Raw genomic sequence first — 11414 nt, forward strand, 5'->3', positions numbered from 1 at the left:
GCTGGGAATTGAATCCAAGTCCTCTGGAAGAGCATTGCTCTTAACCACTGAGCCGTCTCCCCAGCCCCTGAAGAATATACTCAGTGCTTAAGTTCAGGGTGGCTGCATTGGGCAGTACACCTTAGGTGCATACTGGCTATCATAGTCCTCATTGTTCTTGTCACTCTCCCTGGCCTTTCTTCCTGTCTTAGGCTCATGATGAAATGGTGGTGTGCCAGTGGCTTTTCTTGTCACTGTGATAGAAGCCAACTTAAGCAAAGATTTATTTTGGCTCACAGTCTGAGAGGATATGGTCTATCATGGTTACTGGGGTGCCATCAGCAGCAACAGGGCAGCTGCTGGTTATGAGGTGGTAGGGAGACGGGCCAGCAGCTGAGACAGGGAAGCCTGAGGGGGGTGGAAGGGGGTGGCACTCCATCTGTGCAGCTACAGGGAAGCCTTCCGGGGATGACCAGTTGGAAGAGAAGGCCACACCACTGTAGGTAACCTCTCACCCCTGTGCTGTAAGGAAGCCCAAAGACTCATTAGTTCCTCAGAGTAAACTGTGGTGGAACTGTGCTTCAGTGTGTTGTTGGGACCTTAGGAGAAGGGGCAGGTAGGTATGTGTGGTTTACATTTCCCCTGGGAATACATTTTAACATTTGGCATAGTTAGTAGGGTGTGACAGACAGGATGAGTTTATGAGGAGCAGCGGAATCCCCCATATGAGGAATGAAACAAACAGATGAAGTAAAGGTGTGGGAATTGGGGCGGAGGTTGGTGTTTGTGGAGGAAACTTTGGCATGGTGGTATTACCTGTAGGGTGCTGTAGGAATAGTGGCCCAGGCATGGACAGTGCAGAAAGTAGTGAGAGATGTCTAACTAAGGTGATGTCCTCAGATGCACCATTTGGACTGATCTCATGGAGTAACATACTACAGAGCTGAAACTGTCCTGTTTATATGAAGAAAAGAAGGTCCCAAGATGGGAGACACTTGCCCAGGGTTTTCAGTGAGGCAGATGCTGAGCCCGGTAATCCACTCCTCCCGCATACGTCAGCATCCAACACCCAAGCTTACAAGCCTCAGTTGGAACATGTATTCAGTGCAGAGTGAAGTAGGGCTCTAACCTTGCCCCATTGTAAGTTATCATGTCTTTACACACAGTTAATAATTAACATGTTCATTTGCAACACCATCTGTCATTAATGTTTTTCATCACTGGGCCTGTTTAACCTGTTTATTGATCTCTTTGGCTATCACAAGGCTAGCTGCCACTGCTCTGTACACTGGGGCATCTGCTACACCAGTCTCCCATCTGTGACTCACAGGGATTTCAGAATTGACTTGTTCTACTGAACACAAGTAATTTCAACTAAATTTATAAAGTTTTTGAAAATGAGTGTCTGAACACTGCCTGCTTATCTGTGATCATAATATGGATCTTTAATGACTTTCAGCAAAGCTCAATAGTATTCTCCACTGTTATAAATTTGAGGTAAAATCCTTGTTAGTTTGGGGAACGGGTCTATTTTCTGGCTGTTGTATTTTTTTATGGTCCTTGAGTATAACCAGGATTCTTCCATGCCCTGCACATGCTCTGTCCCTGAAAGACACCCACCTAGGCTGCTATTGTAAGAGACATCTTCTTGAATTTTTACTTGTCAATGAATTGAAATGCCTTTAGTTTCCTACAGATCTTAAATCTAGCAGCACCTCTGAACTCCTCCGTACTTTCTACTAAGTTCTTTCTTCTTTTCACCCTTTTTTCATCACATTGGTAGGACCCAGCAAAGCCACCAGAAGCAGTGACAGGGAGTCCTCGCTACCCTGACCTTTCCTCACTCATAAGCAGCCCTTGCTGTTGGCTTTCTCTTAATTCTTCGTCTGTTAAGGGCTCTGTTGTGGTTTTGGTTAAATAGGTATTGAATGTTACCTAGCTGCATAACCTACTTCACTTCCCCTCACTTCCTGACGACTACTTGAGTTCCCCAACCTTCTTCAACCAAGAGTAATTTCATGAACTCAAACACACCCGGGCTGAATAGAGACTAGAAACAAGAAAAGCTACTTCCACAGTCCAGAGCTACCTGCTTGCTTCTAGGGTAGACTGTGCTTGGGCCTGGTGAGACAGAGACTGCCCTGAGGGAGGCTGGAACCCCTCTCTGTCAGTTACAGAAGCACCCAGGAAGCAGGCAACATGGCTGTTGCAGGAAATATTAGGGGTTCCTACTCCTCCTTGGATCATTTAGTTCCCAAGTAAAAGACACAAAAATAGCCCCGAGATATCACTTGCATGTTCTGCTTGGGCCTCTCCTATTCCAATGCATGGGCCTCAGGACCATGCGCTCACGATCCACCTTCCCATGGCATTTCCTGTTCTTCCTCCCCTTCTCCTTGTGGTCTCTCTTCAGACACCCCCATGGAACTGGAAGCAAGCACCAGACCAAACTTCTACTGGGGGTTTAGTATACTCAACATGGTTTCCACACTCGAAGGGAGGAAAAGCAGGGACCTTCCTGCCATTCTCAGATGTGGCTAGTTTGCCAGCTCCCTCTGTTAGCCCCTCTGACCCAGCCTGGGGACAGCATGCCATTGTCTTCTCTCAGCAGGGGAACACATGGGCTACAGACTAGATGGCGCAGCAGCTAAGAGCACATAATGCTCTTGCAGAAAACCCAAGTTGGTTCCTAGGATCCACATCGGGTGAGTCACAATAGTGTGTAACTCCAGCTCTAAGGGACAGGACATCCTCTTCTGGTCTCCAAAGGCACCTGACTTGCACTCATACCCACATATCTACACATAAATACACACAAGTATACATAATTTAAAAATACAATCTTTTTTTTTTCCTCCAGTAGAATATTGGAGAAATAGTGTGTGGAAACAGGTTTCCCAGGTATGAAGGCACAACATAGTTATTGCCTAGTACTGAGCTCAACAGCTCTGTCTGCTGTGTGGGGATCTTTGGTCCCACGAGACTTAACAGGCAATGACTGCTGTCTTCACTCCAAGAGTTGTCTGCAGGTAGAACAGGGTATACATTGGGACCAGCAATAGGTGCTTCAGGGGAGGCAGAGTCTGATTCCACAGAGCTTTCATGTTGACTCTGACAGGAAGTACTCTATCACAGCAAGTGAACAGAGCCATCAGCCAGGAACTTTGTAGAGTAGATGGGTATGTGCCAGTGGTGGCCTGATGGTCTCTGGAGTGAGCTCTGAGTGTGAGATGAGCAGCTAACAGAGGTGTCATCATCATCAGGGAGTGTTTTAGGTTGGAACTACTGGGTTCACGGCAACACTCCATAGCATTCTCTGCCATTTGTGCTTTCATGCCTTTGATCCTGGATGCTGACCTGCCTATTTCTTTTTTTTTTTTTGGTTTTTCGAGACAGGGTTTCTCTGTGTAGCTCTGGATGTCCTGGCACTCACTCTGTAGACCGGGCTGGCCTCGAACTCAGAAATCCGCCTGCCTCTGCCTCCCGAGTGCTGGGATTAAAGGCGTGCGCCACCACGCCCAGCTCTGCCTATTTCTTAAGAGCTAGAGAGCCTTTATATAAGCCACATGTAAACTGGATCAGGCACAGAATAGGGATTAGAAAGCAAAGACCTCCAGAGTCCAATCTTATTAATGGAGGGAGTATTTCTCAGACCACCTTCACACAGCACTGTGGCGCCAACAGGGGCTTTATTGGTGGGACTGAGAACTGCGGCAAACCCTGGCATGCAGACTGTGATGACTTGGTACAGGTGCTAGGAGAACAGAGATGAGAAGCCTCCATGGGAACTGCTGCTCGGGGCGCTGTGTCTCTCCTTAGTTCTTACAGGCAAGTTTGCGGGCAGACAGTTCAGCACTTCACAAACTGATGGGTGACCTCAAAAATCCCCACAGACTCCTGAGCCTTTTCATCATAGTCTGTCCAGTCCTATGAAATAAGAAGGCAGCATTAGCCTTTCAAGGCAGAACGGTACAATGTGGACAGTGGAGAACCAGAAGTTCCAAAGCCCAATCCAGGCTCTGACTCAGCTAGTCATGAACGCAGGAGACCTTTAAGCGGACTACCTAGGCCTAAACTCCATCTCTTGGTCTTCTAACCAGGAAAATCATGTCATTTTCCCAAACCTGAGTTCCTTCCTTTATTAAAAAAGAAAAACAGGAGACTTTAGAGTGAATGTTAAAAGAACAAGATGAAACATTTCATTTTCCATTTGCATGAAAACACACTTAGCCCAGTAACCAGGGGCACAGAATGCCACCTACTACTGTTAAAAGGAGCCAGGTAAATAGAATGAGCCGGTGTTCTTCCTTCCCAGCTAGAGCAATAGACTCATCTATATACAGGGTTGAATCAATGCTACAGTGATCACTGCAAACACTTCAGCTACTGTTCCTAGGAGAAACAGTTAGCTTCTCATAAGCATCTGGTCACACAATTTTCATCAACCAGTAAATACCTCTGCTTCATAGGTTTGTTTAAGAGTAGCATATTTACTATATTTATATTGCTCAGCCAGCAGCACTGTAACGTGGGCCTAAATGAAGCTTATCTACTGTGTACTTTCCGTGTCAGGCACATCCAGCCTTCCTGCATGCATAACCATGGGATCACCTGGTGGTGACCATGCTGGAGGAATTGCAGTCAGCAATGAAGCTTATGGAGTCCGGGTGACCGTTCAGCAGAGCAGCCATGGGTGTACCTTGGAGAGGCAGAGGCCCGATGGTGCTCAGAGTGCCCCTTGCTGCTGCTAGGCCTGATCATGCTTCATACTTTCATGTTCTTCTTGTGTTTGTGGTGGTGCGGTTATTTTGTGGGAGTTCCCACCCCTCTCTGGGCAGTTTACCTGTAGCACATAAGTGCGATGATGGTCTCCCCAGGACAGTGCTATTTAGATGGCTTAAAGATTCAGCTGAACTTTCTGAGAATAGTTTAAAGATACAAGTGGCAGGGCTGCTTATGAGGGATCTAGAGAAGATAGCAATAAAACTAAAAAAAAAAAAAAAAAAATACCTTTTTCCAGCTGGATGTGAGATTTACTGGAGATAGGAAATAAGAACAGGGAAATTTTGGGCATTGCTAGCTCATGAGTCTTGCCTGTGAGAGCCAGGCCAATGATCAAAAAAGCAATTATGTTTCTGTAACTAAGGTTACTGAGTCTCCTGGTCATGTAGCTTACAGACATATTTACAGGTTTTTGGTATGCACCTGGAGAAAACAGTTGTAAGAGGAAAATACATGACCCTATTGGGAGTGAAAGAGAAGGAAAGTAGACGGTTAGCGAGGTCAGCTCAGCAAGGCTTTGTAGACTAGAACAAGAACAACAGTCGGCCACACCGCACCACAAACTGCTACCAGCCAGGACAAGAAAACTGGCTGAAATATACTTTGACTGCATAAACTTCGTTAATCAATAATAAAAACATTACTGCTTTAGGTAGGAAAGATGGCGGGGGCGAATGTTTAACTACATGTGGGCTTCGGGGGAAATTTGTTTTCTGAAATATGTGACTTATTAAGTAGTGGTTTCTGTGTAAAGACTTCTGTTATGAGTAGTACATAAGGAATAAGAGAAAAAATAACATTTGCGAGAACAGGAGGAAATACAAGCTTGCTTCAACCATAACACGTCTATGCACCATCTTACTGCCACCTTCACAGGTCCTCCTCAGAACCCTGACCTGCTAGAGCTGGACTCTAGCCACTGCGCCTAAACATTATATTTATGGCCATTTCCATAGCAGAATCACCAACCAAAGGCACAAAAATCTGGAGCTAACGCAGAAAAGAATTCCCACCAGGTACCATGTAACACCTTGCAGGTTCCCCGGGTCTCACCTTTTCTTGCAGATTAATGTCACTGAAGACTGTCCCTGACTCCACACCTTCAGCAGCAAACCCAGCCTGCAGAGACAGGAAGGCAGCAGGGAGGGTGGGGGAAAGAAGGAGCCTGTGAGGACCGGCCCAGGGCTGCTCTTCCTAGCAAAGCCTTCAAGGCAACCTCAGAATAACAGCTGCTCCCGAAAATCTCGGGTTCCCAAGTTACTCGGCACTACCGTGGTGTCTCTAAATTACAGCCCTGGCCCAGAAGACCGCCTTGGTTTCCTTTCTGTTACTGTGATAAGCACCATGACTCAAAAGCAACTTGGGAGAGCAAGGGTTTACTTTTCATACAGCCCATTATCCAGGGACACAAAGGCAGGAACCTACAGATAGGAACTAGAGCAGAGGCCATCTAGGAAGAGTGCCTCCTGGCTTGCTCAGCTGCTTTTCTTTCCCATCCTTTCCTCAATTCATTCATTCTCTCATATTCTCTCTCTCTGTCTTTCCCTCCCTCCCTCCTCTCTCCTCCCTCTCTCCCTCCCCCGTACCTCCTCTCTTGAGACAGTGTCTCACTATGTAGCTCTGGTTGACCTGGAACTTACTATGTAAACCAGGCTGGTTTTGAGCTCACAGAGATCCACCTGCCTCTGCCCCTCAAGTGCTGGGATTAAAGGTGTGTAACCATGTCTAGCCTCAGCTATTTTTCTTATATAGCAATTGGGACAGTTCTCCAGTCGAGGGTCCCTACTCAGGTGATTCTAGTTTGTGTTAGCAAAAACCAAGTTAAAGGCCAGAGTGGGGAAAACTCTCCCATCACTCTATCTGCTCAAGGACCTGGGTATGCACCCCACTTCCCTCTCTGAACCTTAGTTTGTGGGGTATTTATTTGGTGAGACAGGGTCTCTCTAATATCTCTGGCTATCCTGGAACTTGCTATGTACACTGGGCTGTCTTTGAACTCAAAAGAAATCCACCTGCCTCAGCCTCTTGAGTGCTGGGATTATAGGTGGGATGCACTACCTGGCTCTGAACCTGGGTTTTATTTGTTTTTTGAGACAGGGCCTCAGGGATCCCAGGCTGGCCTTAAACTTTTTATCTGTGATTTTGTTTATGAGATGGGGATGCCGATAACATCTTTTCTAACTTACCCCACAGATTTACTGTGAGTAAAAATGTACAAACAAGAGGATGAGCACCGACTATAAGATTCAGACAGACCTGGGTTCAAATCCAGCCCCTGCTTACTAACTGGGACTCTGGCACACTACAGTCTCTGAAGTTCCCTTGTCTAAAGACTAGGATGAATCACTGTTTAGGTTACAGTAAGGATGAAATGAAGTAGCACAGAAAGGTGATGGGCATGGAACACAGCACACAGTAGGCATTTCATACGTGACAGTTATTATTCATAGACTTCCTGATTTGTGTTGTAGCTCAGTGCTAGAACACAGAAGGGAAAAGCAAGATGGAGAATTCCTATTTCGGTCTCTGTAAGAAGCAAAGTTCGCTCGCTTCATCTCCACCCCAGAGAGTCTTAAAACTACATACCTGGGGCTGGAAGTCCACTGGTTCAAGGCCCCGGCACTCAAACTCCACTATCGTCTTGAACTTCTCATTGTCTTCAGCCTGGAGAGGAAGTGTATTGAGGAGGCAGGATCAATGGAGACCCCCTCCCCCAGTGCCCTCTGCCCTTTCTACCTTGTGGGCCCTAACTACACCAATGAGCCTAGAACAGAACCCAGAACAAGTTAGCCCTTTATAAGAACAAAAAGCCTGTCTTGGGTACTGCTCCAGAGAGGACCTCTGTGGACACAGGTTGTGCAGAAGAGTGAGGGTCCTTGGGTCAACCTTCCTGCATGTCAGCAGAGCAGAGGAAACCCGACCTGCTTACTGTAAGGCTATGAATCATGCACTGAGAGCCAAGCACTGGCCCTAACACTGTGGTCAATGAATGGTAAGTGACCAAGAAGACAAGAATGCTAAGTTACAAGGGCTCTAGACCATCCACATGGTCCCAGTAAGCACACCATGGCCTTTGGATAACCAGCCACCATGTCAGGCTGGAGAGATGGCTTAGAGGTTCAATTTCCAGCGGTTGCTAGAGATAGTAGCTCATAACTATCTATAATGAGATCTGGTGCCCTCTTCTGGCCTGTAGGCATACATGCAGGCAAAACGCTGTATACATAATAAATACAAATTAAAAAATCAAAACAGAGCCAGGTATGGTGGCGCACGCCTTAGATCCCAGCACTTGGGAGGCAGAGGCAGGCGGATTTCTGAGTTCGAGGCCAGCCTGGTCTACAAAGTGAGTTCCAGGACAGCCAGGGCTACACAGAGAAACCCTGTCTCGAAAACCAAATGAATAAATAAATAAATAAATAAATAAATAAATAAATAAGCAAGCAAGCAAATATCTAAATAAATAAACCCTGTCTCAAAAAACCAAATAAGTAAATAAATAAGTAAATAAATAAATAAATAAATAAATAAAATCAAAACAGAAACCAAACATCCACCATGTCATGAGGAAGGCTGGGTGTATGGAGAGTGCACCTCTTGGGAGGTGGGTAGCCAGGAACCCTGCCTACCCCATCCCTGGGCTCAGACTGCCCAGACTGCCATTCTGTGTACTTTCAGGAGGAAACTGCAGAATCACCCAGTGGATGATGTGGATATGGTGGACAAAAAATACGGAACAAGCGAGCAACTGAGTTGGTGCGTGAGAGAGGAAATAAGCAGGAGACGTGGTGTCAAGTACCTGGCCTCTCAGCATTCAGGAGGCTCAAACAGGAGTATGAGTTTGAGCCAAGCCTGGGCTACCTAGTGAGACCTAGTCCCAAGCAAAACAAAGAGTTAAGTACAAGGGACCATGTCCAGGGGCAGGCCACTCTGATGCAGCTACTCTCGACCCCACTCCTAGCCATCAGTTCAGATTTAATCCCACCATCCCTGACACTACAGCAGGAAACTTACGTTGTAAGACTTGATGGTGCTGCTCAAAATGTCTGAAATACAAAAAGGAAAAGTTGACTTGAATCTCTACCCAGCCTGGGAAAGAGAGAGACCTGCACAGGTTTTAGTATTTCACACCTAAGTCCACCCCTGGACAACACAAGCCTGCTTCCAGTCACCCTGGAAGAGCCTGGTAGGCAGCACCCGACCTACCAATAGAGTTTTCCCGTGCACACAGCTTGCACTTCTGGACCATGGAGGCACTGCCTCGGCCTCCTTTCAGTGCCATGCTGTCCTGACAAGAAGCAAACAGAATCTCTAGTCATGTAACAGCTAGACGAAAGGGTCCCAGAGAAATCTCATCCCACCACCTCATCCAGTGGAACAGACTAAGACCACAGAAGTGAGTTACTTGCTCACAAGTGACAAGAGGGTTGAGGAGAGCTCAGTAGTAGAGCATGCTCAGGATATGCAAAGCCCTGGATTCAATCCCCTGCGTGGGGCAGAATCCTAAGGAGTCTTCTCCCGGTTGAGAAAAAAAGCCCCTCTTGATTTTGAACTCTGCCTCAAGGATGTCTGTTGTTCCCTGCAAGGGTCACATTGGTGCTCTCTCAACACCTCCTCCCCACCCCCAGTGGCTAAAGAAAGATGAAGTCCAATTTCCCCAATTTTCTGCCCAGGAGCATGTCCGCATGTGGTAGGGACCATTACCATCAGCCGAATGTACTGCCACTTCTCTGAAATCTCACCACAGTTGCCACATTTCATCTTGGGGAAGGAAAAGAGAATTATTAGTTGAGCAGGTAGCTTCCTTAGAAGGACACAGGGGAAGGGGAAGCACGGTTTAAGGCCAGCTCATAGCCTAATGCCTTCTCTTAATTTATCTTAGACGCACTCTCACTGTGTAGCCCAAACTGTGTTTGAACCTGAGATCTTCCTGCCTCTGCTTTCCAAGTACTGGGATACAAGTGAGTGCCACTAGATCTATCCTATCTTCTAGGGGATTCTTACATCATCCAATGGGGACATGAGACGATTTATCTCCAAGTAAGAACAAGGTGTTTCTGATGATGGCACCCCTGCCCTCCTCTAGAATCTGTGCCATTTGGCTGGGGACTCCCGGTTGTCTCAAGCCCCCAGCAACTCTGCTGGTTAGTTCTGTGCTTAGGGGTCCTGAGTCTGGGGTTAACAGGTTGTCATTTTGTTTCTGTTTCTCTCTCCTTCGTTATTCTGTGTTTCTTCAAGATGTTCAAAGTTCTTCAGATGGGCCCTGGAACTCCTGCTCCAAACATTTTGAAATAGGAGCTGTGGGTGCAATGGTGGAGCACTTGTCTAGTGCTGGAGTGGGGGTGGGGGAATAAAAGTGATCAGTTATGGCTTTGGTTGGGTATGTGAGTCACTGAGATAGACTAGGAGAATAAAGCAGTCTGGGACGATGAAGGGTGTCACACTGTTTGGGCCTCTACAGACCCTATGGGCAGAGTACCTACCTACCCAGTTTACTAGCACTGTGTGAGGTCAAAGGGTGGCCAACTTTCCCAATAAGTTAGCGAATAAAACAAGGTGAGTTTATTCACTATATTAAGTAAGCACAAGGTCCCTTCAAATGATATTTTGTTCCGTGTATGTTTATAAACTAAGAGCTGGAAGGATTTCACATCAGGAGAGTGCCAGCTTGAGGCCCCAAATTCAGATATACCCCCAGAACCGAAGAGAGGTAAAACCAAAAAACTCCACCGTGTGAGGAGGCCGAACATCTGTAACCCTAGTAAGACGATCAGGAGTTCAAAGTCATCCCTCGCCACATAAAGAGCGCAAGGCCAGCCTAGATTACATAAGACTAATGTTTAATCAATAAAAATAAAATCTAAAATTCCATCCTGAAGATCTCACTTAGATGCCTGGTTAAGCACCTAAGACCCGGTGGAACTTTTAGAAAAGCTCCCAGTTCAACACTGAGATCAAGGCTGGGCCCTGAGCCCTAAGATGCCCACTGCCTCCCGATGCTCCTCCCTTCCCTAGAGGAACCCGCCTTCCGTCGCACCTTCAGGTACCACCGGAAGTCCTCGCCCACTGGCCGAAGGTTCGTGACGTTCTCCAGCGTGGCTTTGAGCTGCAGTGCGATTTTCTGAGAAGAGGGCGGGACACGCTGAGGGCATGGCCTCGTCCGCTCAGCGGCGTGCCACGCCTCACCCTGCCCCTCCCGGCTCAAGCTCCGCCACCCGGGACTCACGCCTTCCACTCTCCCCTGCTCTGAGCTGGCCACTCTGAGCCCCTCGCCGCCGCGGACCCATCTCTCACTCGGCTACTACCGGACGGGATGCCCCAATGGCGAATCGCCTCCCCTTACCCCCATAGCTGCCGGGTCCACGTTAAGTCGCTGCGACAGCTGCTTTCCGGCCCGTCGTAAAAGACCGGCGTCGCCGCGCAGCCTCAGTGCGGGTGGGCGGGGAGCGGGGCGTTAGTGAGCGGTACTGTAGGCTGGCGTTTTCTAGCTCGTCCCTCCATAACCTGCCGGGCTCGGCTGCTCTCGGTAGGTTTGCTGGAACCGATGTAATCGCAAATGCCAGAGATGGTTCCTGATTCTCAATCTGTGCCTTCACTAACCCGGCAAGATAGTCGGGCTGGAAACCTCTGCCAGACCTCTCTAGGCTCTCGGT

The 11414-nt window shown here is 47.6% G+C and overlaps 1 protein-coding gene across 3 annotated transcripts; it reads right to left on the reverse strand.

Annotated features, from left to right (window-relative positions):
* Positions 1-3343: 3343 nt before the first annotated feature.
* Positions 3344-11199, reverse strand: Czib (CXXC motif containing zinc binding protein). 3 transcript variants are annotated; one of them, XM_029476758.2, is made up of 8 exons: positions 11105-11199; positions 10799-10882; positions 9466-9522; positions 8968-9049; positions 8776-8807; positions 7348-7425; positions 5815-5880; positions 3344-3906 (listed from the first exon to the last, which is right to left on the reverse strand). In XM_029476758.2, the coding sequence occupies exons 1-8, from the start codon at positions 11108-11110 to the stop codon at positions 3829-3831; spliced, it is 483 nt and encodes a 160-aa protein (XP_029332618.1). In that variant the 5' UTR covers positions 11111-11199; the 3' UTR covers positions 3344-3828. The 3 variants fall into 3 exon arrangements, with proteins under 3 accessions (XP_029332618.1, XP_085695239.1, XP_085695240.1); XM_085839113.1 differs by lacking the exon at positions 10799-10882 and having other exon boundaries at positions 11105-11163; XM_085839114.1 differs by lacking the exons at positions 10799-10882; positions 11105-11199 and adding an exon at positions 10492-10749.
* Between the last annotated feature and the right edge of the window lie 215 nt (positions 11200-11414).

The sequence above is a fragment of the Mus caroli genome, unplaced genomic scaffold, assembly GCF_978045245.1.
Source record: "Mus caroli unplaced genomic scaffold, Mus_caroli_1 scaffold_6, whole genome shotgun sequence".
Classification (NCBI taxonomy): Eukaryota; Metazoa; Chordata; class Mammalia; order Rodentia; family Muridae; genus Mus; species Mus caroli.

What these genes read in the sequence shown, in the direction of transcription:
- Czib (XM_029476758.2), bottom strand. An exon ending in TGCACGGGAAAACTCTATTG is followed by an intron (nt 8,808 to 8,967) that starts GTAGGTCGGGTG and finishes TTTGTATTTCAG; the next exon opens with ACATTTTGAGCAGCACCATC. An exon ending in ACATTAATCTGCAAGAAAAG is followed by an intron (nt 3,907 to 5,814) that starts GTGAGACCCGGG and finishes CTTATTTCATAG; the next exon opens with GACTGGACAGACTATGATGA.